This window comes from Ziziphus jujuba, chromosome 5, assembly GCF_031755915.1.
Source record: "Ziziphus jujuba cultivar Dongzao chromosome 5, ASM3175591v1".
Lineage (NCBI taxonomy): Eukaryota > Viridiplantae > Streptophyta > Magnoliopsida > Rosales > Rhamnaceae > Ziziphus > Ziziphus jujuba.
In genome coordinates, this window is record NC_083383.1 from 11,147,382 (window position 1) to 11,175,075 (window position 27,694).

Genomic DNA, 27,694 nt, shown 5'->3' on the forward strand with positions numbered 1-27,694 from the left:
TATGTATGGAATGTTATCAAGTAGTAATTCATGGGTACCGTCTCAAACTCAACCATCAGAGAGTAGTAGTTATGCACATAGTTAACCAATAATGCAATATGGTTGTCATATTAATAATTATATGCAAAATTATTTGGGAGATATATATTTTCATAACTATTTTTCACATTTCATATCTCAAAATCAAAATGAAAAAGAAACCGATAATTTTCAACCACCAAGAAGTTCTATGTGGTATTAAGATGACATTTATGAACTACAATATAATTATAATAATTGTTTTGTATATTTTAGTTAATAAATAATTTTACCATATATGTATTTTTTGATATATTTTTATTAATAATAATTCATCTATGGTCATTAATACTTATTATAATTCAATTTATTAAGAAGAATATAATATCCATTCAATATTTTAGTAAGTTTTATAATCAATTTGCTAATCAATTGATTAAATAAGTTAATTTTAAAGTTTCAATAAAAATTTCCACTTTTTAAAACAAATTTTCATCATTTTTTATAACTTTTTTATCGATATTCAATATTTTTCGGTATTTCCATGGAAAGTTTCGTATTTTAAATTTTTAATATTTCCATCGATATCGATTTTTTGAACTTTAATAGGGATAAGGTCCATCAAATGGTCTTTATACAAAAAGAAAGAAAGTAGACAAATTAGTTTTGGAGTTTAAAACCTTTTATTTTTATTTTTTATGTTCTCTTCATTTATATAAAGACTACAATCAAACAATATTTTTTTTTCTTAAATTTTAAATCTATCCCAACTTTCTTTTCACTAATTTTAGTTTCGTATTTACCATTTTTTAATTTACAGTGTAATTTTTTTTAATAGGCTTTTTATAATTGAAAACTATTGGTTGAATTCTATGCATGGCATATGAGTCAATATATGTGTGGGTTGCTTTTAAACCCTCAAAGATTTTTTATCAAATGTAGTATTTAGTATTCCTATATATTTTAGATTCTTCAATAATTTATCATTTTCAAAAATTAAAATTTGAGGATCAGCTCGAAATATAGTTTATTAGATTTTCTTTTTAGCATCATCAAAATTTTAAAATTAAAATTATTATTATATTTTTAAATTAATAATAAAATTTCTTTTTACCTATTTATATATAGTATTATTAATATATATATATATATATATTAGACAAATAATCATTCATATCTATTTTGATTATTATATACAATTAAAATAGTTAAGTAGAATTTTTATCAAACATTCATATTCTAATTTCGTAACTTTTATCAATTTTAAAATTAATCAAATTCTTAAAAAAAACTAATTATTACTTCAATTAAGCTTTTCTAATTCTTTTATTACCTACAATAATCCTATACTAAGCCTTAATTTTAGAAATAATCATAAAAAAATTAAAATAAATTTAATTGAATTTCTCCACCAGGTCCAACATGTATCAAAATCAAGAACATGAAATTGGCTTATAGCTGCATGGTTGTTGTTCATCATCAAATTAGAACTTCATAATCAAAAGAAAAGAACAAAAAAAAATAAAAATAAATTGGGAGATGTAGGAAAGTGCAATGGGATAGTAGATCAACCTGGTGATGATTATAACTTCTTTTACCCTGTGGCAGTAGCTCAGGACCACCATATATGAAACACTTTCTAAACTGGACCCCTCTACAGTTTTCCTCTAGATGGACATGGAATAACCAATTGTTTCTGATACCATCTTCCCCTTTCCATACAAAGAGAACAAGGCAAATTGGGTCACTGTCTTTCTCTACCTTTTCATTTTATCCCTCTTTCTCCATTTTTCTGTTCTTCCACTCGCTAAGCAAACAAGGTTCATACTCTATGACTGTTAGCCCTTTTTTTTTTTTTTTTTTTTTTTAAAGAAAAAAGTGAGTTAAATGACTCAGTTCTATTCTGGGGACCACAGTGGTAGGATTTGAATTTATATTATATGTTTGTGGGTATATATTCCCATTCTTACTCCTCAAATACACAACAAAAGCCCAACCTTCTAGTCCTGTGGTCAAGTGGATGAGTTGTGTCCACCATGTTATACAGGTTCGAGAAGAGGCAGGCACAAACAAAACAAAAGTTCAACCAAATTTATGAGAGCACAGTGCTTCAATATTTGGTGGACAGGTACTGTGAAGTCTGAATTTTCATAAGTAGCTCTAGCCAGCTATTCCAGTTAGCCGTGTCTGCAAGCTACTTCATTACTTTTCAAAGGAAAATTGCCATTACCAAAGTGAAGGAAATAAAAAAATTCAAAATTTGGAGGTGTTGTTTGGCATAACTTTCCCTTTTACTTTTTTGGGATTAATTATTTAAACACCACTAAAAACAGTTTCTTCAAAAAACCACACTAACAGGCTAAATAGGTCAAAATGGGTTTTGCCTAAATTCAGCTGGTTTACGTCAAAAACTCATGAATGAAATCTAACAGGGTTCCCCACGTGCTGACGTGCAACTCCTGCAGTTGTTTCTTGGAGCTCCCAAAATTTCATGCCCAAATAATCAAATTTCTTTGCAAGTTTATATATAATATATATACTTTACAAAATATTTGGTATTGACAATCATATTGGTCCAACAAAAATCTCATAGAATGGGGATTTTTGAGTACAAGATCCTAAGACTTAAATCACATGGAATCATGTGAGTCGGTAAGTAGGTAGAATAAAATATATTTACAGCTAACTACCAAACAAAAGTCTCAGAGAACAAATATATTCTTGCCGACCACCACCAGTTTGATGAGCAGCTCCAAACCATATCTCTGTAAGCCTTCTCTCTCTAATGTTGGATCAGTTTTCTTATACTTCATTTTCCTAACTGGGTACAGAAACAGGTCCCAGGGTCGAACCTATTTATCAGTCATTGACAAACCAAAAAGAAGAACAAGTGGGGATACCGAAGAAAGGCAGAGTTTTACCCAAAAAAACAGAAAAAGGAAAAAAGAAAGAAAAGAGTAGATGGGTTTCGAACCTTTTCATACATTAATGTCAATTCAAATTTTTTGTTTGTCACGGGAATGGATATGTATAGCATTTTTACTGGTGTTTGTGTACAAACTTTTCAACTCCATATGCATCATTTACCTCTCGTGAAAAGATAGCGCTTCTTTACAAAACCAAAGTGAGACATCATGTAGATAAACAATTTTGTATTTGAACAGTGAATTAATTTAATGATTCCTCCTGAAACACCACAGCATTCAGCAAAGCTAGTATTTCTCAATTCTCAGCCATTTATGCAAAAAAGAAAAATAAAATAAAATTAAGAGGTAATTCAAAGTGGTATCTTTTAGTAGGATCAACAAGACAGGTTTCTCATTTATTATTGTCTATTATGGCTCATGATGAAGCTATGATGGGACCTTGGAGGAGTAGAGTTTTCTACAAATCTGCAGTGAAGTGAAGGCCATGAAAATTACATCTCAACTCCACTGTTTAATGTCTGAAAAACATCAATTTCGTACTAATCATTTCAAACATAATGTTCAAAATCGTATAAAACAGTTGCCTTGTAGGTAATTCAAGATTCTAAACCTATCTTGGTACATTGTGCTTCCAATGATTAATTATTACTGAGCCTTTTTATGTTTTAGTTCAGTTTGTTTGTTGCTGTTTTGAAGCCTGACAACACCCAAGTTTGCAATCTTAATTTTACTAATGGAAATGGCATTCTCTATGAGCAATACCTATTAAAATTTATGTGCCCTTACATGAGAAAATGAATATGTATTACTAATAGAAGTTGGAAACAACATATCAAACTTCCACTCCATGAAAACATTTACATCCATAGAACATATAGAAGTTCTAAAGCAGAAGCATCAGCAGCTACATACACGAAATTAAAAAAAACCAAAAAAAAAAAAAAAAAAAAAAACAAAACGAAAAAAAAACAAAATACCCAAACAGCTTGACAAAGAGAGAAACATAACTTTCTTATGGAGATGGAGGCCAACCATAATCGCCTGCATCATCGTCTATACCTTCATAGAACCTCAGCTCAAGCTCCTCCAGTCTTCCCTCGTAGTCCCACATCCCAGCATAACTCTCATCATCAGAGTAGCCTTCCATTTCACCCGCGACAAATTGCCAAGCCAAGTAATCAGAAGATGCATCGGACAAATCTGAGGAATCATCCCAGTCATTCCTCTCATAGTAGTCAACAACAAGGGGGCCTAAAACTTTCAGTTTGGGGTACTTATCCTCGAGAAACCTGTCTTCAAGTGCTACACTCCAACACCCTCTCAAATCCAAAAATTCAAGCTGGGGACAACCAGAGAGTATCCGAAGAATACTCTCTGTGGTGATAAGATGGTAAGCCATCTCAAGGTGCTTGAGTTTAGGCATTGTGGTAGCGATTGCATGAGCCTCGTCGTCACGCAAAGGCTTACCTGCTGTATCCAATGGATGCATATTCCGGCATAGCCCACTAAGCCATTTGCAATTCTTCCCTATGGCCTCTAAACCATGAGAACTAAGTTTACTGCAGTAGCTGACATCAAGGAAAGTGATGGAGGAAAATTTTCCAGCAACCTGCTCAACTATTGAATCGCTGATCTCGCTTCTTGGCAACCGCAATGTCTGAAGCGAACCAGCACTTTCAGAACCAACAAAACAAGACACACATGGCAACAATGTCAATTGCTCCAATCATCCACAATGACAGACCTCGTTAACCAATAAGCTATTTGCTACTTAAAAAAGTCGAAATGGACTAATATTTCAATTCACTTTCTAGCTTGAATTGGTCTAGCTAACTACAAAGCATACATATTATACGTAGGATATGTTTCTATAGAATAATAGTAATTGGGGTTTTACATGTCATGAAAAGTTAATGATAAACAAATTGGACTTGTGCTTACTGTTCTGCAATGAAGGAAAAGAGCGCATCCTCATGGAGACCCGAAACAGAGAGCTTACGGATTGATCCGCAACTTCTCGTAATCAACATTCGAAGCATTCGATCGAGGAGATCAAGCCGGCACCTATTACTCCATTCCTCAATATTTATCTCTTGCCAGCAATAGGGTCCCATCACTGCTTTGCCCCACGACTTGCAAACTCTGGGGATCACTGTCAGTATTTCTTGGAGAGAAAGTTTACTGAAAATTAGCCCCAATGCATCTGGAATCAATTCGTCCCATTGCCGGAAATCACTACCCTCTTCCATCTTTTTCTTCAGAAGCCTCTTTTTTTTTTTTTTTTTTTTTTTCAGTTCAGATACGAGAAAAACCCAATTTCACAGAAATTCCCTGCCATTTAAATTGGAAAAAAAAAATTATGGAAATCCATTTCTCTATATAAAAAGATTTGTGGGTTTCATCAAGTATGATACATATGGGCAGAAATTTACAAAGAAGATCTATGACTATTTTTAGCGGCCATATTTTATTAATATATATATATATATGTATATATCATTCTAAACCAATAGAAAACAAAATAAAGTAAAAAATGACCAAAAATGTTAATAAAAGAAAGCGCAAGACCAACACAAGAATTAAAAAAGAACTCCATTATAAGAAATATTTATACAAGGTAAGCACTTTCCTGGGATATATGTGAACATAAGCAGAAAAAAGAAACAAATTTTCTAAACTTTTTTTTTTTTTTTTTTTTGGATAATACCAAAGCAAGGGACAGAAACTGCGGCAGTACAAAAGAAGAAAAAGAAATCAAAGAATTTTTAACTCTAGAAACGAGAATACAAGCAAAACCAGTAATACTTTAGGCGAAATAGATTTACAGATCTCAGCAACAGAGAAGATTAGTCAGCGGAGAAATTAACACAAATAAGGAAAATAATGAAATTAAAACAAATAAGGGAAATAAATAGAGCCTCGAAGATAGTATGAATGCAAAGAGATTACCATCAGATGGAAGAATGCAGTAAATGGAAAACCCAGCAAAGATTCAAAAACCCACAAGCTCAAAGAAAGAAGATGTGCATAGTTAAAGATATTGCATGTCTATAAACAGAGCATACCGTTTCTAATCAACAACTTCAGAGTCTGTATAAAGTTTAAAAAAAAAAAAAAAATCAAAATTTTCGTTCGGTTGCACTGAAAACTCGGTGAAAATGAAAGAAATTCAACTTCTAAGACTTGGGTATTCCATAATTTCAGAACCCAGAAGTAGAGAAAAAAGCAATGAACTTTGCACCAGAACAACAATACCATCCAGCTGCTTTGGAATAAAAACAGAAAGAAAGAAAGAAAAAGAAAAAGAAGAACAAGAACAAGAAGAAAAATTCAACATTAAAACATAGCTAAAGGTTAATTCCTTCACTGTCAGCTCAGTTTTTCAAGCAAGTTCAAGGAGAGTACAGATAAAAATGAAATAAGAAAAAATAAAAATAAAAATAACACACACACACACACACACACAAAAAAATAAAAATAAAAATGAAAACTGAATACACCGAAAGCAAGGGAGATAGTTTCGCTTTTAGAATTTGGATTACGCAAAAGACTCACCGGTTTATCCGCCAGAAAGGCAGGGGAGGGAGAGACACTTGAGAGAGAAAGACAAAGAGAAATTAGAAGTTAGGAAAGAAAGCAGGGAAAGCTACAAAACTAGACACATCTGCCCACCTACCCACAAAGCTTCAATGCAACCAACAAGAAGGACGACAAAGGTGAAAGAAAAAAATTAACACAAAAGCGTAAAAAGGAAAAACAAAAATGCTTACGGGAAGGTTAAATTAAAAACTTAGAGAGAGAGAGAGAGTGTGTGTGTGTGTGTGTGTGTGTGTGTGTATAACACCCAAAGTCCAAACTTGGGGAAGAATAAATGAATAGTGTGAAAATAAAATTAAACAGAAATAGGGGTGGGGTTTAAAATGTGTTACTTTTTTTTTTTTTTGGATAGAAATTTAAATTGTGTTACTGAGAAAACTGCCAAAATGGGGTTTTAATGAAAGTTTTTATTTAGCATCAGTATCTCTATACATTTAATGGTATATCTGAAAGATAGGATGTGAGGTGACCAGGCCAGTACTAAATTCAGAGAAAACAAAAAACAAAAAACAAAAAAATGAAAAGAAAGTCTTCTCAGTGGGATGCGTGGTGTGGGGAAGAGAGGCACCGACACGAGTCGGTGGCTTAGAGGAGGAACAGTGGGGTGGTAAAGGCTTAAAAATGAATTTAAAAAAAAAAACTGAAAACCAGGCTCTACCAGTTTGCAGTCCTTTGCATTACAATGCGCATGTGAATTGTGATGTTTGCGAAAATTTTTGACATTTTTCCAACACTCTTTGAATGTTTGAAAAACTTTTAATCATTCATAACTCTTCCTATTGACCATAGTTAATTCCAGAGTTTGAACCCCAGGTTCCAAAGCTATCTTATTATCATTATTAGTTTGGTTTTTGACTGGTTTTGAAAAATGGGTTTTTTTTTTTTTTTTTTGGTTGGATTTTTAACATTTATGGCATTTAATTATTAAACATTTCCATTTTGATTTTTTTTTCTTACAATTTAATCCTTAAAATTCAGGTTTCGATACACCCCATATATATATATATATATAATTTTTTAAGAGTTTCAAAAAAAAAAAAGTTACAAGCACTTATTATAATAATAAAATATAAACAAAATTACAAAATAAAACACTATATTGTGCAAAATTAATAGTCTTAATACACTATACGTTTAAAAACTGCTAAAAGTAGAGATTAAAAAATGATTTGGGAACCAAAGTGTTAAAAATTAAAGTTAAAAGACTAAAATGTAATAAAAAAATAAAATAAAAATCGGGTATTAAAATAGAAAAGATCAAGGGTTATAGGTTGTAAGTACACTTTATCTTTTATTATTTATTATTTTGGAGAAAAATGTATCATGTACATATATATTTATATATATATTTTCTTTTAATATTGATATTATGAGTGAATTGGAGTACCTAGCACCCGCGGATTGGCAAAAGGGAAATGGATTTGGGGAAGGCAAAGTTCTCGAGAATCACCTGTCAAAATTTCAATAATGGTCTGAAGTGTAAAGTGCTAGGTTACAGTTTACAGAGTTTTCTTTAAGCATAATAATTCCAGCTGTGCCCTACCTTTTTTTTTTTTTTTACTGGGTTTCACTTCTTTTGGAGCAGCAGGTTTTTGCAAGCTTACTAGGTTACAACAATAGAGCCAAGGTTTTCATTCAATGGGATGTGCTAGGTTTATTAACCACAACCAATTGTACCTACCAATCTCCCAACACCATAATAAATGTTTCCACTTATAACATCATATTCACCAATTGGTTTTTTTTTTTTTTTGTCTTTTTTCTTTTATATATATATATATATATATTTTATATAAACATTAGCCTCTTTCAGATATTTTATATTTGCCCTGTTCTATGAGTCCCTTGTAAAACTAAAAGAAGTTTTACTCAACTCCATGTAATAATATAATAAAAAAAAGTGAGAAAAGAATATAATTTTATATTTATTTAACAAAATTTGGTTTACGTAGTGGAGTTTGAATTCTATGTAAAAAGGAATAAAAACAAAAGAAAAATAATAATTCTTACATATCTTTATAAAATACTTAAAATTGTTTGCAATTCTATCACTGTGTTTATTTTTTCTTTCGTTCATGTATAATTTTATTTTGATCAAACAATGAAATTTGAAAATGTTCATGTCTTTTTCTCGGTAGTTTCCAAACACCAATTCTTTTATTTATTTATTTTTATTTTTATTTTTGCCTAGATCCAAACACCAAATTAATATACACATATATGTATATATATATATAAATTAATAAATAAATTTAGAGTAAACTCAAGTGAATTTTTTTTTAAAGATTTTGTGTGTTTTCTGCAGTAACCGTTCATGTATTAATTGAAAGTCCGTATCTGACAAAAACACTCAGCTCCATAACAGTCACAGAGGCTTCATAATAATTTAAGATTTTCTTTTTCGCAAATAATTGAAGAATATTGTACTGAATTTTTTGATAATTGCCGCGAAACTTACCTTTAAGCTGCTATATGTCGGTTTGTATGTCTGAATTGAAATATAATAATCTCTATCTCCATCTAAATCCGGTCCTTGGTTATGATCCTGTAGAAGATAATATTATTTACGTTGATAAAAAAAATTAGTTTTCACCCCAAAAAAAAAAAAAAACAAAAAGTAAAAGAATATTAGCTGATCATTTTCACTTTATCAATGTCACGAATTCCTTTAGTTTAGAATCTTAAAGTTAGACTAAACATAAAGCTTTTTTAGGTAAAGCTTTGATACATAATTTTTCAGTGTAATTACATTTTACTCCTTGATTATGTTTTCTTTTGCATTATACTTTAAAAAATCCTCACATATTATTTTATTATTGAATTAGTCTAATTGATTATGGAAGTTTATGTAAATAAAAAAAATTAGGGCTACAATGTTAGAGATTGTTTTTTTTTGGTGAATAATGTTAAAGAGTTTGTTTTGTTATATTAATCTTTAAGAAAAAACAATATTTCAAGAGGTAATTTGATGAATATTCTAATTTGAAGATAAAGCGCAAAATATGGTATGGTTCAAGAGCGAAAGATATGTACCCTTTACTTTTAAAGTATCATTATTCAGTTTCTAAAAGAATCACAGGCCTTAGACAACTTCTACAATTATAATCTCAAGAAAAAAAAAATATTATTAGTGGAACCAATTTTGTGTTGTCAGTTTTATAACATTAGAAAATATAGCCTTTCAAATTTGATTTCTATTGCAATGCCATCTTTTTTGCACCTTTTTGAATGATCTCTCTTCCTCTCCCGGATGAGAAACTAAAAACTCTTTTTTTTTTTTTTTTTTTTGGTTGGGGGGGGGGGGGGGGGGGGGGGGGGACGTCAAATGATTAAAACATGTTGGTGAAAGATGCCAAAAAGGACCTACTGGTTGATTCCTGCTATATATTCCTCAAGTCTAACTAATTCGAACTTAATAATCAGATTACCCAAATACAAAATCTGATCTCTACATGCTTATATTACTGCCATCCAAACCATATAAATTGGTTAAAAGGAGACAGTTTTATAAAACCACTAGATCTAAAATCTAACATATAAACTATTCAAGCCTCAACACTACTTAAGAGGAAACTATCCAGTTTCATCATTTTTTTTTTTTCGGAGAAACTAAATTCAAACACAAACATTGACACTGACTCTGTAACCAATTAAACGCAAGTACAAAATATTCATTAAAAAAAAAAAAAGTACACAAAGCAAGAGAAAAAACCAGTGGATTAGGCAATTATAAGATCCAGTCATTTGTAAATTTAAGATTTTGGGTTAATCAGATTCGGAAAAATAAAAGAAGAAGAAGAAGAAGAAGTGTGAAGAAGGGAGGGGCAGAGTGGTCAGTCACAAGTTGGAGGTAGTCAGAGAGTACTTATTTCCCACAAGGACAGTAAAAGACGATAGGACTGTCCTTTTTATTCCTTTTCCTGTATGTGCAATTTATGCGTGTGGCAGTATCAATATTGACCCTCCCCCTCTCACTCACCATATGACCCTGGACCCCAAACCCCCACCATTAACCATTTTTAGAGAGAGCTACTACCCATCCAAAATAGATAAAAGATAAAAAGTAAAATAAAAAAATAACCAGAGGAGAGAAAGCGAAGAAAGGAAAGCTGGAAACCATCTAATTCCACAGCTTGGGTTTGATGGTAAGGCAGCCTTAGCAATTTGAGCCTCCATATACCCCCTTCTACCATGAGATGGTGGCTTTTAAATCACCATATCAATATACAATTGAGATTTCTCAATGCCTATTGCTATAATTCTCAGAAATTGTAATATTACTTCTTCTCCTTTTGAAGAGTGATATAAAGAGAGAATCTTGATCCATATATATACAGTAATTGTACATACAAATTAGTCTTTATATGGACCATATCTAAATTGATATTTAAAAAAAAACATATTAATTTTATCGTATATACTATGTACACATACACAACTAAATCGATGCTTTTTTTTTTTTAAGCATAGACTTAGATATAACCTCCATACAATCGGTCTGCATCTTAGAAGTTTCTTACATATGTATATATATATGTTTAGAACTAAACTTTGATCAATTTTACTAGCATAAACTAGCATAAACTATCAACAACAATATTAATTGCGCTTATTTTTAAAGGATGCGAGGAATGTATATCATCGTTTATCATTATTATTTTTTATCTATGGAATGAAGGGGAATTCAACACTCAAGAAAATGGACAATCGTTGAATATCTCTAAATAATGCATATTTCATTAATTTTATTCTTTAAAATGAGAAATGAGATATGATGCTGTTTAAAAGAAACAAAATTAAAATTTACTGTAAACATAAATTAAATATTTTATTGATATAAAAATACTATATAATTCAAAAGCCCAATATTTCTTTTTTTCGCTCTTTCTTGCCTAGAAGTCACAAATAAAGTTACCGTGGCCATTCATAACCTATGTATTTGCGTCCATCCAACTTAGAGAAAGAAGAAACTCGCACTTTTCTCCCACTCTTTTCATGTTTCCCAACTTCTTTCAGAATATATTCAAAACTCAAAAAAATGCAGTGATATCACATCATAACTGCATACTCTGTAAACCATAAGAGCAACCAATGTATATTAACTAGCAGAAGCACTCCAATCTAAAAATTCTGTACTCTTATGAAGCCCTGTAGAAAATACTCTCTTGTTTCTAGCCTTCCATGGAAGAAAACCCACATATTACTCCCTGAAAAGGAAGGAAGGAAGAATAGTCACTTCAAGAATAGAAGGATGAAAGCTACGATTATCCATCACTTTAGCCAAGCAAACATCCAGATGCATTTGTTATCCAATCATGATAGAATCGGACAAAAGCAATACATGCAATACCAGAAAGCTACTCTACCACGTTTATGAAACAATTTCTAAAGTTGTTGTGTCAAGTCCAATCAAAATAGTTGAGCACAACGCAAATAGAAGTCTAATCAAAATAATAATATGATAGCGACAATTAATTCAGGACCAGTACTCTCTACCTGATATGTGTGCACAGCCCTGCATTTTCAACAAAAATATTTTGATAATCAGTTACCAAAATTATCTGCGTAAAGTGCTAATAGTACTAGGGTTATTTGCCCATGTTACCGAAAATAGTTAAAAGGGCAGGGTTCTACACAAGCAGTGGCTCCAAAAAACTCACTAGAATCCATAACTCTAAGATGACATTGGTAATGGCTACAATGGCTTGTCTTTCAAAATCTTCACCGCTGGTCTCATATGACCTAAACTGCTTCCCATCTTGGGTAACGTTTTTAAGCCACACAGCAGTTGAAATAGTAGTGTGCAAAGTTTGTTCCCAGACCTTTAACGCATACTTAACAGCAGTGTCAATCTGAATAACTAATTCTAAAATCCAGTACGATAGTCTTATGATAACAAAAGGTATCAGTTCAGATAAGAAGCCTACTCCTAAAAAGTTCTATCCCACAAAACATATTACAGGCTTTGAGCATGGGACTTTTCAGAACTGATTGCCTAAACATTCATATTCCACCTTTTTACACGATACGACAACATAAAATCTTTGGCTCACTCATAACTGCAAGTCAACATAAACTTAAAAGTTCAGTTCTGTTTCTGCAGAGGCAATTTAAATGTCCATATAAAGCAATAACGGAAATAGATGGATTTGCTACAATCGGCTCTCTATAGCTATCATCCATATCACACAGGCTTCTAAACGAGATAAAGAAAGAGTCACCACAATATGCGACATTGGAAGAAGGCAAAAGGCATACAAATAAATCAGGCAACAAAGCTGTAACCTAGACATCATGAGAAGGAGAATGTGTGTGAAAGACATATTTGCAGATTGGGAGCCACAACGGTTAACAAAAATTCAAAAAAGAACCAAACATTCAACTTATACCAATATTAAAGAATAGTTATTTTCATATTTAATCTGCCATTCCAAGTCTAGTTGCCTTCACTAGATGTGGAGCCAAACCAAGTTCTTAACTCCTCTACTTCTGAGGCTGCTAAGGCAAATTGTTTTCCTAACACAAAACAGCCGCAGAGCTGCTCAGCCAGATAAAGGAATGATCTAAGTCGAGTTGACTTCAAACAGCAGATGTAAACTGCAACAACGCTCGAACAATACCACTAGGCCAAATTAGAAAATCAGAGACAGAAACGCATCCAGCTCATAGATGTACTAGAATATTACTATCTATTCTAATTCTTTGTTTCTTAATAAGTTTTTTCCTCAGAATAAATTAAACTGCCGACACTTACTACCACTGCAAAAACCATTTTCAAATAAGTCATCTACACTTTTGGAAATGATTTCTAAACAATCCCGATTCCCAACTGATTAAACACGACCAAATGGCATACTATAACACCTCGCACATTAATAAGAACTCACATAACTCGGTACCAATTTTAATATTTAAAACGAAGCAAGAAAAATTCAACAAGCCCAAGATTTCATATTCATACATGTTAAACTCAATCTGACAAAAAGATAAATTAAATAGGGTTTGGTCATACTTAAGAGAAAAAAAAAGACAACAATTACCATCTAATGAGCCAGCCAAAGAGAAAATGCTGCATAATGGGGACTTTCTCCAAGACCTCAACTTTATACATCTTAAGCAACCCACTATTCACTTTGTTCCATGTAGGTACCCCACTGATATCATCTAGCAGCGGCGAGTGCTCGGAAAACGGACCCTTCTTCACCTTCCTTATGAACGAAATTCCCGCTAGGTAAAGATACTCGTTCGAGAAATTCTCCAAAATATCCTCATTGTGAATCGACTTGGGCTTCATGTACTTGTGGCCGATCAACTGCGACGAACCGAATATGAAAGGCATAAAATGGTAGTCGTCCAGACCCCAAACGCCGTGCGACCCAGCTGGCTCCAAGCTATAAACCAACTGCAATTTCCTCATCAAATCCAAGTACTTCACGAACACTCTGGCCACCACGGCATGGTAATCTTCCTCCTTGATCACCCCCATCCTCGCAAGGCAATACAACCACGCAGCGAAATTGGTCTCGTGGCCCGTACCGAAATCGATACGGCTCGAGTTCCCGAAGCTATCGGTGAAGTACGGAACAATCTCGATCGTAGAGGATTGGAGATCATCAGGAAGGAATTGGAGCATCAGGGCCTCGCTGTTTTCCACCAAACGGGCATGCCATGTCCTGTAGGCGACGTTTCCGTAGCGAGAGGCTAGTTGGGCAGGTGGGATTTCGTCGACCCATTGGATTAGGGTTTGGAGAATGGAAAGCAGAGTGTCTATGGTGGAAGATTGGTGACATGGGTCGGAGATCTTATGGCCGCGAATCGACTCCGAAAGCGCGACGACGAAGCCCAGGAAGTTCTTCCCGGAATCCGAATCGTGGAAATGGCGGATATCATCGGGAGATTGGATTCTCTTGGATGGGGTTTGGAAGTGGAAAGGTGGGGTAACGACAGGAACCTTCTGGGCTTGCGGGACGGGTGCGAGGATGATTGCTTGCTGGGTGTTATTGTTTGGAGGGAGATTGATGGCCGGGGCTCTGATGGGTCGGTAATTGGGTGGCGGAGAGCCTTCCGACCACGACGGGGGTGGGGCAGCGAAGGCGGTGGGGGCTCCGCACTTGCAACAGGTCGGGACGTTAATGGTGTCGGAGGAGGGTGATCGAGGAGAGTGTGTTTCGGGGGAATTTGGGCAGTTGTCCGGGTGGTGGTGATGGTGATGGTGATCCTGATCCATTATTGTATTTTATTAAGAGTGGCGCAGCAAGTTGGAGAAGGAAGAAATGGAGGCTGTCAAAAAAATGGCACAGTTATTCATCAGAGGTTTCTAGATGAAAATTAATGTGGACTTGTATGCCATGGGCCTCTCTCACATTTTAGCCCTTTTGAAGATTTTAGAATCCTGATGGCCCATCTAAATCTATGGATTGTCCTGTCCTCATTCATTCCCTTGAGGAAATTTGTTAAACTTTTAAGGGAACGATACCAAAATGCATAAAACAATAAAAATTATAAAAGAAAAAAAAGAAGAAGGATGAGATGGAAAATTTCACTATTAAAACTTTAAAAACTACCAAACTTCCTTTATTTTCCTCTTTTTCTTGTAAGTCATTGTTTCCAGTTAGACGCTTTAATGTAGCCGCATGACAGCCATTTTGTCAATCTTAGCAATCAACCCTGGATGGTGAGTAATTTTCTCCATGGGTTATGGGTAACAAAAAACTAATAACGTGTAAGACATTCTGGGACTGCTTATTAAATTGGGGAATTTAGCCCAATATCCTTATTTAAAACTTGTTAATGAAACTGCTTATTAAATTGGGGAATTTAACCTAATATCCTTATTTGAAACGTGTTAATGAAATCTACCCACTTTGATTGAATTTTTTTTGTTTTACCCTTTCATTTTCATATATTCCCAGATTATCCTTTTCAAATATCAAAAAGGAAAAATCAAGCCCTAAACGGAGCATGACGAAGAAGGAGAGGAAGAGAAAGTGAGAAAGAATGGCAAAATGACTTGGGATGACCAAAGAGTTCTTCAGGAGGAGGGATGGAAGTCAATAATCATGGTTTAGATGGTTTCTTCCTTGTCGAATCTAAGATGAAAGTGTAGGGATTAAAGTGTGGAACTGAAAGCCTATCTAGAAATTTGCAGGTGATGTATGCTTTGTCGCTAGACAAGTCAAATCTGGCTGTTTCAAAGTATCAGGCTGAGTGCATGGATGCTAAAGGATTAGTAGAACCAAACCATCAAACTCTAGAGGTAAGTTGCTGTGAAATATGTTTATATAACTTATATTCTTAATTTTATTTTATTTTTCTAAAAATAATTAATTTCACATCAAGATTCAATGTTTTGGAACTTCTAAATTACTCCTTCATTCATAGTTTGTCACAATTAAACAAAAGATAATGGCAGTACCTGGTTTTTGCTTGAATTATTCACTTCCTTATTTGGTAGGCCGATAATTCTCAAGGAAAATACTTTATAAAGGAATATGACTTTGTAAACTGTAATGTCTTTTTTTTTTTTTTTTTTGGAAGCTATTTGGCACATGTTGAGAGAAGTATTTTATAATTCAAATTTGTCCCCAAAAAAAAAATAAAAAAATCCCAAGTTTCATTATCTTAGATTTTTAAAATTTTTGTTCCTTTTTATATTTTCCATGCATCAAATACTAACGAATTTTCAAAATCAATTTTTGGAAAATGATTCCTCATTGAAATAATGTAATAAACATTTTAGTTTGTTATTCATACAAGCAAAACATTTTCCTTAAGATTTCTTATTGGACTACTAAAAAAAAAATTATAATGGAGTGAATTATTTATCATTCTTGTGTTGTAAATTAAAGTGCTTAGAGTTTGGATGTTTATCTCTAGGCAATATATCTTTTATTTGAATTTCTTATGGATTATTTGAATAGAATGGCTTCAACCATTTGAAGGTTTCTAAATTAAAAATGGAAAGTTAAAAGGACATTTCTTTTTCCTTGACCCATAATTTCTATGGCTCTAAAAGTTTCTTGACTAGATAATGGAAGACAGCTAAATGTTAATGTAGACCATGTTGTGATTATATACCTTAAATTAATAATAAATAAAAAGTTACAATGTTGATAATGATTTATGTTAAGTTTTACATAGCTTTCTAGACAAAATGCTTGCTAGTTTGTTTTCAGAATTTATAATGATAAAAACTAGGGCTTGAGGTTTTGTTTATTTGCCATAAATGTTTGGCATGTTCATCTTATAGTTCATCCAACAAAGAAAAGTATGAAAGCATTACCATCAATGGGTCCTAATATGTTGCTGGATGTTACCTTGCGGAAAGATGCCCAGCTTCAAATATTATGCAAACTTAATGAACCTAAAATATCCTAGCCTTGACAGGATTTAGTCTCTCAAACAATAATTTAAAGTTAAATACAAATTCTCTATTATTGTAATAAAAGCATTAAAACAATCTTTGGCTGTTTTCTTCTATACATGGAAATTAAATTTACAACCAATGGAGTACCAAAAAAAAAAAAAATGATAATGAATGTAAATGACCATAAATTTTCTTGCTCCCTATCTATTTGAGAAGATTTTAACAAGAAAAATTTGCATGTGTTTGAAGTCATGAACTGCCTCTGATAGTTACTAAAAACTAAACAGACAATTTATGTTGGTGTTGCTTGTCTTGGGACAATTTTGTTTGGTTACCATCTCGGATACAATTTACTCTAGCAATTAATTTAATTTTAATATTAAAGTAAGAGGTAGTACTGCATAATATTTATTACAGGATACATGATATAATTACAAATCTCAAGTCCTTGTTACTTTTTTCTTTAGACGCAACCTTCCAAGCCTTTTAATATAAACTTATTTCGTGCATGAGGTTTACCATAGTGTTCTTGTTTATTTGCTGTAGGGTTGTCAACGTCTCTCTTGAGTACCCTTTCAAGGATCTTGGGATTGCTAAAAACATTATATTACAAAGCTTGAGCAATAATTCTTACCTTTGTTTTTTGTATTTGGTTTTTCCCTTTTCTAGTTGTTTTGTTTTTTTAATCACAATTTTCCTTTTCTTATTAGAATTTAGAACAGCTTATATATCATATTAAATGAAGTAAAGTGCAAGAAACATTTATCATTTTACATTTCTAGTTGAAATTCGAGATATATTTATTCTAATTCTGATATACTTTTCTTCCATTTGATGTTCTTACCTACCAGAAGGATCACAATGATAACTAGTGTACCTGCTGGAAGTGGCAAACTGAACTATGGAGTGAGTGACTTCAAGGAAAAATGTTGTAGAAGATCTTCATGGATCACCAGCATGACTTTTAGCATATGCATACATAAAGAAATTTCATGATATGCTACGGATCTTAGTACTAAAAATAGTTTACATGTACTAAATCTTACTAGCTGGGGGTATGTTATAGATTAAATCTTAAGCTGGATGTGTGTTTAGTTTATCCACTTAATCATGCTATATAACAACTATGCAATGTTCTATATATGTTATTAGTAGTCCTATTGATGATGGTGTGCTTTTATATTTTGCTTATGCTATCTTAGTAGTCCGTTGGAAAAAATATTAACATAGATGCATTGAAGAAATGTATTAGTACAAGACAATGGTCTCATATATATTATGAAATAATTGCAATAACAATTATGGATAGGATTGCCTAAAGGTGATATATAAACCTATTCTTTCATCTTGTACTTTAATTGGTAAAAAAGTAAATTTATGCCCCTGTTTTTTATTTCTTTCATGCACAGACTATATATATATATATATATTATATGCATCGGTAACAATGGGTTATAATGTTTTTTCAAAGGATAATTCATGGGCTTGGTTTATCTTAGGATTGCATTTTTCATCTTGCCATGGCATAATAAGTTACTGTGGAGATTGGTGGCTCAAAAAAGGAGGTATAATATTAAACCAAAAATATATTTCAATGAACTTTACACAACTTTATTATCAATTAAAGATGTGAATATTTGAAATATATTTCTATTTCATTCACATTTACATACTTTTTAGTCATGATTCTTTCAAGAAAAAAGGTATATATTAAATCATAATTTTAGTTCTTGGGTTGCTGCAAATACATATCGATGGCAGAATATGATGATCACATATTAGAAAATTTTAAGGTCTATTTCATTTTTCTACATTAAGCCCACTCAAACTATCCCACTTGCAAATTTTGATGATCCAATTGGAAATTTCTCCAATAATCATCAAGAAGATTATATATTTTGGAGTTAATATTCTTTGCCTTGTGGTATTGGATAAGAGTCAGACATTATAATCCATTTGTTACTCAAATTAATATTCATATGTTTTGTACATTGAAAAACATTTAATATTTTTGTGGTTAGGTTGAGATACTAGTTTTGTACATTTGAAATTTGACTCCTAACAAATTCTGCAAAATGCCTGCACCTCAGTTGAAGAATTTTGAAGGTCTTTTATCGACTGCAGTAAACTCTTGTGAGTGGATTATTTAAATTCTGCATAGAGCAGGTAATTCACCAGAAGAATTCTGATAGCAGTTATATTTCTTGGTGATAATATACCTAAAACAAATTTGGAAAAGGAAGGTGTATTTGCTATATGATAATAACAATTCCGATACATAGCTGCATTAGCCATTCCTTACGATAGTTACTTGGTTACATGGATGACTTTCTTTGTTTGTTTTTCCTTTTATAAACAAAGAATCTGACGATAGTTGCTCTCTTTCTTTGTTTGACAGGTTCAACTTAAAGAAGCTCACATACGAAGAAAGGAAGAACCAATTAATTGAAGGATTGACTAAATTTGGGCAGTGGCATAAATTTTCAAAGGTACATAGCCTAAATTTTTCTCCCTAGTTTTGTCTTTATTTTTGATGAAGTATGGAAGAATGTGAATTTTTTATGTTGAGGAACGTGGATTTTGTATGCTGGAAGAATTATATGTTGTGTTTTTTTGTATGCTAGAAGTATGGAGATTGAAGACTGAATTGTGGAGAATAGAAATTGAAGTTTTGGAAGAATTCTATGTTTTGTTTGGTTTTTTAATTGTATATTCTATTTAACTTGAAGTTTTATTTTGTTTATTTGCATTATAAGGGCATATGAATGGTGACATTGATATATTCTCCGTCAACTAGCTAAAGCAAAATTCTAAGTGAATTAGCTCATAATGTATATCACGTGTGCAATATCTTTGTCCCTAAAATTCATATTTATGTAGACTCACATATAATGTGCATCATAGTTTTGTTCACATATTGTTTAATATATTATGTAAGTTGTTTCATATATTCAAAGTCTAAATACACTACTATATCTTGGTTGTTTACTTTTTTTTTTTCAAAAAAAAAAATAAAAATTTAAAGCATATTATTCTCCTAATGCAGCTCTCTTATGTTAACTATGATTTGGAGGAAATGGATTTTATTATGTCCATGAGATAAAATAACTTGATGACCTTTTACTTTATTCTTTTATATGACATTCTCTAAATTATTACCATGTAGTTTTGTATGTTATCGATGTTTGATTTGTTTACCTAAAGAGCTTTCCTTTTATGTTGTCTAACCATATACTATAAACTTTTCTTTAGGAACATGGATACAACCTTTTTTCTTTGGGGACATGTTTACAACCTTTCTTTATCATAGTGTTGGGAATGAGGAGTGTACTTGATTAGGCTGGTAAAATTTTTGTCTGAAAGTCTTTACACACTTTTCAATTTATTAGAGTTGATTTTCTCTAGATTGCATCATTCATTCCATAAGCACCCTTATTTGGTAGTCACTGAAGCATATTATTCATTTAAATTTGACAGATAATGCACATGTCGTATAGAGAAACCTGGCTTTCCTTGTGTCCATGCAATTGCAGCATGTAAGTATCAACATATTTCTCAAGGAGAGAAGCATCATCAATATAGATGCGGGAGGTGCAAACAGATTGGTCACAGCAGCCGATCATGCTCAGCCGCCATATCTTTTGATAGCACTGCCAGCCAACAGCACCATTCAACTGAAGGACCATAAATAGCTCTACGCTATATTAAGACAATGGGGGCATGTTATGTGGTATGCATGTGTTATGCAATGTAGTAAGGAATGCAATTAGTAGCTCAACCGCGTAACGTGTGTTTTGGCATCATAGATGTTGGTTTTCTGTTGTTTTGTTGGAAAAAGTCATCTGTCGTATTGTATTGATGGAATATCAATAACTTTAGATAGAAAAAAACTCCAAAAGTTCGGAAAAAGTTCTCAAATTGGCAAAAATATTTGGTTACCGTAGGTTTCATCGGTAATTACCAAAACCCTTGTGGTAATCATATTTTCTCAATTTTTTGGCCCCCACAAGTTTCCTAATGTGTGTTAAATGCAAAAACATGTAAAATATACATTCTTCAATGATCCTAAAGAGAAAAAACCCCAAAAGTTCTCAAATTGGCACAAAAATTTGATTACTGTAGGGCCTTCGATAATTACCGATGAAACCTACGGTAATCAATTTATACTTGCTGGAAAAATTATCGTAGAAATTATCAGTAATTACCGAAACTTTTATGATAATCACATTCGGCAACTTTTTTGGCCCCCACAAGTCCTTTAATGTGTGTTCAATGCAACAACATGAAAAATATACATTCTTCAATGATCCTAAGGAGAAAAAACCCCAAAAGTTCTGAAAAAGTTCTCAAATTGGCACAAAAATTTGATTACCGTAGGACCTTCGGTAATTACCGATGAAACCTATAGTAATCAATTTATACTTGCTGGAAAAATTACCGTAGAAATCATCGGTAATTACCGAAACCCCTGTGGTAATCACATTCGACAACTTTTTTGGCCCCCACAAGTCCCCTAATATGTGTTAAATGCAAGAACATGCAAAATATATATTCTTCAATGATCCTAAGGAAAAAAAACCCTAAAAGTTCTGAAAAAGTTTTCAAATTGGCACAAAAATTTGATTACCTAGGGCCTTCGGTAATTATCGATGAAACTTACGGTAATCAGTTTATACTTGCTGGAAAAATTACCAAAGGTTTCATCGATAAATATAAAAACTTCTGTGGTAATCATATTTTACCAATTTTTTGGCCCCCACAAGTCCCCTTATGTGTGTTAAATGCAAAAACATACAAAATATACATTCTTCAATGATCCTAAGGAGAAAAAAAACTTAAAATTTCTGAAAAAAATTTTAAATTAGCAAAAAATTTTGATTGCCGTAGGGCCTTCGGTAATTTTTTCAGCAAGTATAAATTGCTTACCGTAGGTTTCATCGGTAATTATCGAAGGCCCTATGGTAATCAAATTTTTGTGCCAATTTGAGAACTTTTTCAGAACTTTTAGGGCTTTCTCTCCTTAGGATCATTGAAGAATGTATATTTTGCATATTTTTGCATTTAATACACATTAGGGGACTTGTGGGGGCCAAAAAATTGGTAAAATGTGATTACCACAGAGGTTTCGGTAATTATCGATGAAACCTTCGGTGATGTTTCCGGCAAGTATAAATTGATTACCATAGGTTTCATCGGTAATTACCAAAGGCCCTATGGTAATCAAATTTTTGTACCAATTTGAGAACCTTTTCAAAACTTTTGGGATTTTTTCTCCTTAGGATCATTGAAGAATGTATATTTTGAATGTTTTTGTATTTAACACACATCAGAGGACTTGTGGGGGCCAAAAAATTGGTAAAATGTGATAACCATATGGGTTTTGGTAATTATCGATGAAACCTACGGTAATTTTTTCAGCAACTACAAATTGATTACCGTAGGTTTCATTGGTAATTACCGAAGGCCCTACGGTAATCCAGAACCAAAGGATGTTGCTCACCATTAAAACAACAATTTAAGATCTACCAAAACCATCATGTGGACCAGAATTGAAATCTAGAACCAAAGGACTAATTAGGAAGCAAAACATATTCTGAGCTATGGCTCCTAAAGCCCCAAAGAGAACATTCAATTGGTTCTCCAACCTCCTTGATGCAGATTTTTCAAAAGAAACCTTGGCGAGCAACGTGAAAAACTTAAAAACACCCACAAATCCTAGTAGAATCAGAACAAAATTGCCATTTGCTAAAGACCTAGATTCTTCCAATCCACCATTCAAGTATTTCTGAAGCAACAAAGAAGAAATAACCACAAGCGAGAAGGTAAAAATATTCCGATACTCGTAGAAATAAAGGCGAGATTGAAGATGGGCATCGTCGAGCATTAGCCTAAAGATCTGAGCATTGCTTTCATCGAACTCAAACTTGTTGTCCTTGGATTTGGTCCTCTTTCTAATCTCAGCATTGGTTTTGGATGAAAACCCAGAAGCTGAATCGAAGGAGCCACAAAAGATTTTCTTGTATTAGATCTAAAATAAAGGACATCCAGGTCTTTTAAAATTTTTTTAAGGGTTTAATGGATATTAAAGGGAAAAATAAAAAAATTCATCAATGCAAGGATATATATCGTCATGGCCCTTCTAAAGAGGGCATTGGGCCAAATTCCCCTATTAAATTTGTAAACTTCATTGGGCCTCAAATAGATAGGCTGAGGTCCAAGTTTGGTGGAAAGGGGATGGGCTAGTTCTATAAAGCCTAGCTAACAAAATATTGGATTACATTCATGTTTAACCATAAATACCCAAAGAGAAAAAAATAGGGGAATTTGGCCCAATGGCCTTATAGGGATGAGCTTAACGATTTTTACTCCTTCATTCGATTTTTTTTTTCTACCCTTTCAGTTTTTAATAATCCCAAAATACCGTCATATCCAAATTAAATATTTTTACTTTTTTTTTCCTGTTTTTTCTTTCTTTTCTTCACCTGACTTTTCTCTTCTCCTTCATCACCCTTCCCCCAAAGCTGGCTCATCTCTTCTCATTCATCAAGCTTTTTTCACTTTGTTGCCCTTTTGCCAAACAGCCCCATTTCATCTCTCCGGTCACCAAGTATTCAAGGTCTAAAATGTATCATAAGAGAAGACTTTGGGCTATCAAGGACAAAAAAGGCGGCATTTTCCCTCGCCATGATCCGAAGCCTGCCATAGAGAACCCACCTCAGAAACCTCCCAAGTTCTACACTGCTGATGACGTTAAGAAACTACTTGTCAACAAGTGCAAGCACAAGCCCACCAAGCTCAGGTTCAATTCCAAAATGGTTTTTTTTTTTTTTAATAATGTATTTAATGCGTTTTGGCTACATGTTATTTGAGTTTCATTGTTTTGTTAATTGGGTCTGTGAACTTTTCAGGACGAGTATTACTCCAGGGACGGTGTTGATTGTGTTGGCTGGGAGATTTAAAAGGAAGAGAGTTGTATTCTTGAAGCAACTTTCATCTGGCTTGCTTCCGGTGAGTAAGACTTTTTTTTTTTTTTTTTGGTGGCTTCCAATAAATTTCCAAATGGTCTTGCTTTTGTTTTTGTTTTTTTGTGTTTATTTTCCCCTGATTAGAAATGAGTATTCAATTGCTATAAATAGGAATTAAATTATGTGTTTTTATTTTTTATTTTTTATTTTTTATTTTATATTTATTCATTTCGACTATTCTTAACAGTTCGGTTCAAAATTTTCTTTCCTAGATAGTGGAATGTGCATTTTTGAATTGAAATTACCATATGCAAGTCCTCTCTTTAATAGACATGTTGTTGATCTATTACAATTGCTATTATATGTCTTGCAAAATTATGGAAATGCTAATTTGCAAGAATGAAGGTTCTTTTTCAACCATTTTGTGGGATCATATTGTTTTTCTCTTTCCAATGAGGATAATGGACAACAGTTGCATCTATTTCTTTTTCCTTTTTATGCTTCCACCCTGCATTTAGGAGATGAAAACCAAAAACCATTTCATATTTTTTCTTCTATGGTAACAACTACATGCTTTTATCTAGATGTATTTCACAAGATAATTCCATTATGCTTTATGTATTAGTGAAATTTAGCTGCTTTTAGTCATTGATATGTTTGCTCCTTTCAGATTTTTAGCTAATTTGTGGTTTGTTCGAAATTTTGCATCATATTATTCTTGACTGGATTGCATTGATATTTATGTACATATCTGGTTAATATTCAGCCAAATATCTCTTGCTGGTTCCTCTTGAAGTTTTAGTTTTGAACTTTCTTTCCAGGCAAGACCAATCCATATGTTATTTTAAGCCTAGGGGACCAAGTCATACGCAGCAAAAAGAATAGCGAAACCACAGTCATTGGACCTCCTGGTGAACCAATTTGGAATCAGGTAAAGGTCCTTGTAATTCTGCTTCGACGTCTGTGTTTAAATGAAGTTGTAAAATTTTTTCTAAATGATCATATATGTTTATATATATATATATGTGCTTGTTGGCAGGATACAAGCAACTATAGAACATTGTCTGGTCATATGCATCTTCTATCAAGTCATATAAGATATTTGGTGATGTAATGGTGTTTGATACCACTCATTGCTTGACTGCATTTGATATGCCACTGGGGACATGGGTTGGAATGAATAATTATGGTATGCCTTGCTTCTTTGGTTGCTTGCTTCAACGAGAAGAAAATCTAAGGTCTTTTTTATGGGCATTGAAGGTAATAGAGCGAAAATAGAATACAATACAAATATATTCTATTAGTCATTTTATGTAGAAAGGAAGTGGGTTTATTGGTGGTTTTGTGTAGAAATTATGATGATACAAATTTTCGGTAATTATGATAATATAAATTTTTTTGTTAGTCAAACCATCTATTGTATGGTTTGTGGGTGTAATTGCTGAAGCAGCAGGTGTAATTGCTGTTTTGAAGGATAAGACGTAAGGTTGGTCATGCTCATGACTAAATTTTATATTTATTACTCATATAACTTTATGGAACTAGGTTAATTGATCTCTAGACAAGCATGTATTCTATCAAACTGTTCTAATAGTATCATCATCACTTTCTTATTCCCTTCTCTTTCTATTACGAAGAGAAAACTAATTTTTACTTACACATTTGTTATGTCATTTAATTTTATTTTTCTAAAGCCTAGTTGACAAGTAATCTGTTTTGCTATTTGTATCTTTGTAAAAGTCATAAACTTCATATTTAATCTGATTATTGTTACATTTTACGCTTTGATATGTTATTTTGCAGTTGGGCTAGACATTGTTGATTAATATTTATCATTCTCTTGTTTCATTTTGATATGTTATTTTGCAGTTGGGTTAAATATTATTGATTAATATTTATCATTCTCTTATTTTTCATTGGATATATTTTAGTGTTGACAAGTTATGGAAGCTTTTGTCTGACAAGGATGCATACCATCAATTTTTACTTTCACTCAATCAAGTTAGAATTCAAAATAATGCACGTACGTAAGCATTTTCTCTCAGTTGGGAATCTGCCTGTAGTACTTAAGTACATAAAGTGCATGCATCAACCCCATTTTAAAACGCTTGTTAGTGAATATTTGGTATTGTGCTAATACAATGACTTTTGTGCTTGATTTATATGGTTTATTAATGAGCATGGTGGTTTATGCCTTCCCAATATATAGTAGTTTCGCTATTGTGATACTTAAGTCTATGTTCTTATTATTTTTCCTAGATATTTTTTTGCAATTTGACAATTATCAGCTTAGAGATGAAATTCACAAAGAAAGACTGCAGCTAGCGAGTTATTCTTTTCTTGTTATCTACTAGTTTTTGCGATATTAGTCATGCACAATTGGATTACGCATGGAGATATCTACTAGATTTTTTTTTAATTATATATATATATATATATCAGTCGAGCACAATTGAATTATGCATAGAGAAACAGATCCTGAATTTATTTAAACTTACAGGGAGAACTTGGAAAAGGAATCGCGCATTATGGAGCTCAGAAATCAGCTAATATTTATCTTGCTTTCTTTAGGTGGTGTCAAAATTATTGTATTGATTGTGAAACATTTTCTCCTGTTTGTATGGTACACGGTGCAGAATTATGAGAACAATAGAGTTGGCTACTGCAAAGGAGAAGCTACATGAGCTTGAGAGAAAAAAGGAAGAAATGTTAAGGTTTGGTTCCCCTGCTTCCCTTCTCCAAAGGCTTCAAGGTATAGAATATGATAATTTATAGTTGGAAATTTGAATTACGTAGTTTCTTTGTGCTCAAGCTTAAGTTTCTTTGTGTTGTTTTGTACATAGTGGCTGTGCTTAAACACGAAAGAATTAATGTGGAGAAGCCAAATTTGATAATAAGCTACTTTATCTTAATTACCTTTAACCTTTATTTTACTGGTGTTTGTATGCAGACACAATGAACATGACAGATGAGGAATCTGAAAATCTGCACAAGCAGCTTTTTGTGCAAATATACAAGAAGCTTCGCACCACTTAAGCGAGCACTCATTCATCTTGCAGCTAAAACAAATTCACTCAGTTGAATTGATATTATAGAAAGATATATACTTGGAACACATTGAAATCTTACTTCTAGTTTCAATGCATTGGCTAGATAAACGTGATTGTCTATGTATTATTTGGTTAAATATTTTCTCTTTGCTAGTATATCAGTTTTGACAGCACCTGTTCATGTACGTTCAACATTCATCGTGGTATGGTATTATATAGTTACAAGTTTATCATTTTTTGCCATAATTACATTTACATTTATGATTTTTAACTTGAAAATATTGACGGACGTAGTCTATGCTTTTTAGGCTTTATTTGAAACTAAAACTAGCCTTTCATTATGATGCACTGCTTCTACTTGTTTTTTCTTTGATTGGACAGTAATCTCATATTGGCTAATCTGATTATGAATCGACATAAATGTGAGTATACCTTCAATGTAAAAAGCTCAAAGCAGTTCCGTGTTTAAGGAATAATACCACTTTAAACAATTACACCATGGATTTAATACTAACACAGCCTTTTGTAGGAGTTGTAATATTCTCTAGTTTTTTTATTCATAAAACACTTATACATTTTTCGCTTGCTAATTCAAATTTAGTTTTTAGTTTTTCTACATGATTCTCATGTCAAGATGAAGTGTAAGAACCCAATTTCATTATTAAATTCTCCATATTGTTTGAGAAGTGGAAAAGCAAGAAATAAGAAGGATGAGAATTTAAATGGATGGTAATTGAGTTCTCAAATATTGGCTCTCTATTTTGAGACGAT

At 32.6% G+C, this 27,694-nt stretch overlaps 3 protein-coding genes and 2 long non-coding RNA genes across 9 annotated transcripts; 3 read left to right on the forward strand and 2 right to left on the reverse strand.

The window, feature by feature from the left end:
- Positions 1 to 3,732: 3,732 nt before the first annotated feature.
- On the reverse strand, positions 3,733 to 6,851 carry LOC107420736 (F-box protein FBW2). Of its 3 annotated transcripts, none has more exons than XM_016029770.4 (3): positions 6,501 to 6,851; positions 4,887 to 5,276; positions 3,733 to 4,618 (listed from the first exon to the last, which is right to left on the reverse strand). In XM_016029770.4, the coding sequence occupies exons 2-3, from the start codon at positions 5,192 to 5,194 to the stop codon at positions 3,958 to 3,960; spliced, it is 969 nt and encodes a 322-aa protein (XP_015885256.1). In that variant the 5' UTR covers positions 5,195 to 5,276; positions 6,501 to 6,851; the 3' UTR covers positions 3,733 to 3,957. The 3 variants fall into 3 exon arrangements, with proteins under 3 accessions (XP_015885256.1, XP_060673648.1, XP_015885257.1); XM_060817665.1 differs by lacking the exon at positions 6,501 to 6,851 and adding an exon at positions 6,011 to 6,475; XM_016029771.4 differs by lacking the exon at positions 6,501 to 6,851 and adding an exon at positions 5,895 to 6,475.
- A 4,493-nt stretch (positions 6,852 to 11,344) lies between these two features.
- Positions 11,345 to 14,858, reverse strand: LOC107420767 (uncharacterized). 2 transcript variants are annotated; one of them, XM_016029814.4, is made up of 2 exons: positions 13,583 to 14,857; positions 11,345 to 11,749 (listed from the first exon to the last, which is right to left on the reverse strand). In XM_016029814.4, exons 1-2 carry the CDS (start codon positions 14,767 to 14,769, stop codon positions 11,743 to 11,745), a joined length of 1,194 nt encoding a protein of 397 aa, XP_015885300.2. In that variant the 5' UTR covers positions 14,770 to 14,857; the 3' UTR covers positions 11,345 to 11,742. The 2 variants fall into 2 exon arrangements, with proteins under 2 accessions (XP_015885300.2, XP_060673360.1); XM_060817377.1 differs by having other exon boundaries at positions 11,678 to 13,139; positions 13,583 to 14,858.
- A 616-nt stretch (positions 14,859 to 15,474) lies between these two features.
- Positions 15,475 to 20,760, forward strand: LOC132803848 (uncharacterized). Of its 2 annotated transcripts, XR_009639087.1 has the most exons (4): positions 15,475 to 15,798; positions 17,760 to 19,397; positions 20,161 to 20,251; positions 20,386 to 20,760. It is a non-coding gene; the product is annotated as an uncharacterized LOC132803848 (long non-coding RNA). The 2 variants fall into 2 exon arrangements; XR_009639088.1 differs by lacking the exon at positions 20,161 to 20,251 and having other exon boundaries at positions 20,386 to 20,759.
- Positions 20,761 to 22,508: 1,748 nt separating this feature from the next.
- LOC132803750 (large ribosomal subunit protein eL6z-like) lies at positions 22,509 to 23,919 on the forward strand (the record flags this gene model as incomplete). The annotated part of the gene is made up of 3 exons (XM_060817263.1): positions 22,509 to 22,530; positions 23,479 to 23,707; positions 23,817 to 23,919. Coding segments are annotated over exons 1-3 (354 nt in total), but the record flags the coding sequence as incomplete, so codon positions are not given.
- Positions 23,920 to 23,978: 59 nt separating this feature from the next.
- Positions 23,979 to 27,156, forward strand: LOC132803829 (uncharacterized). The gene is made up of 3 exons (XR_009639048.1): positions 23,979 to 24,804; positions 26,374 to 26,625; positions 26,824 to 27,156. It is a non-coding gene; the product is annotated as an uncharacterized LOC132803829 (long non-coding RNA).
- The last annotated feature ends 538 nt before the right edge of the window (positions 27,157 to 27,694 follow it).

Coding starts and splice junctions, on each gene's coding strand:
- LOC107420736 (XM_016029770.4), bottom strand. CDS start 5,194: ATGGAAGAGGGTAGTGATTTCCGGCAATGGGACGAATTGATTCCAGAT. Junction 4,619..4,886: donor TTTTCCTTCATTGCAGAACA/GTAAGCACAAGT, acceptor TGGTTCTGAAAG/TGCTGGTTCGCTTCAGACAT.
- LOC107420767 (XM_060817377.1), bottom strand. CDS start 14,769: ATGGATCAGGATCACCATCACCATCACCACCACCCGGACAACTGCCCA. Junction 13,140..13,582: donor TTTGGCTGGCTCATTAGATG/GTAATTGTTGTC, acceptor GCGTTGTTGCAG/TTTACATCTGCTGTTTGAAG.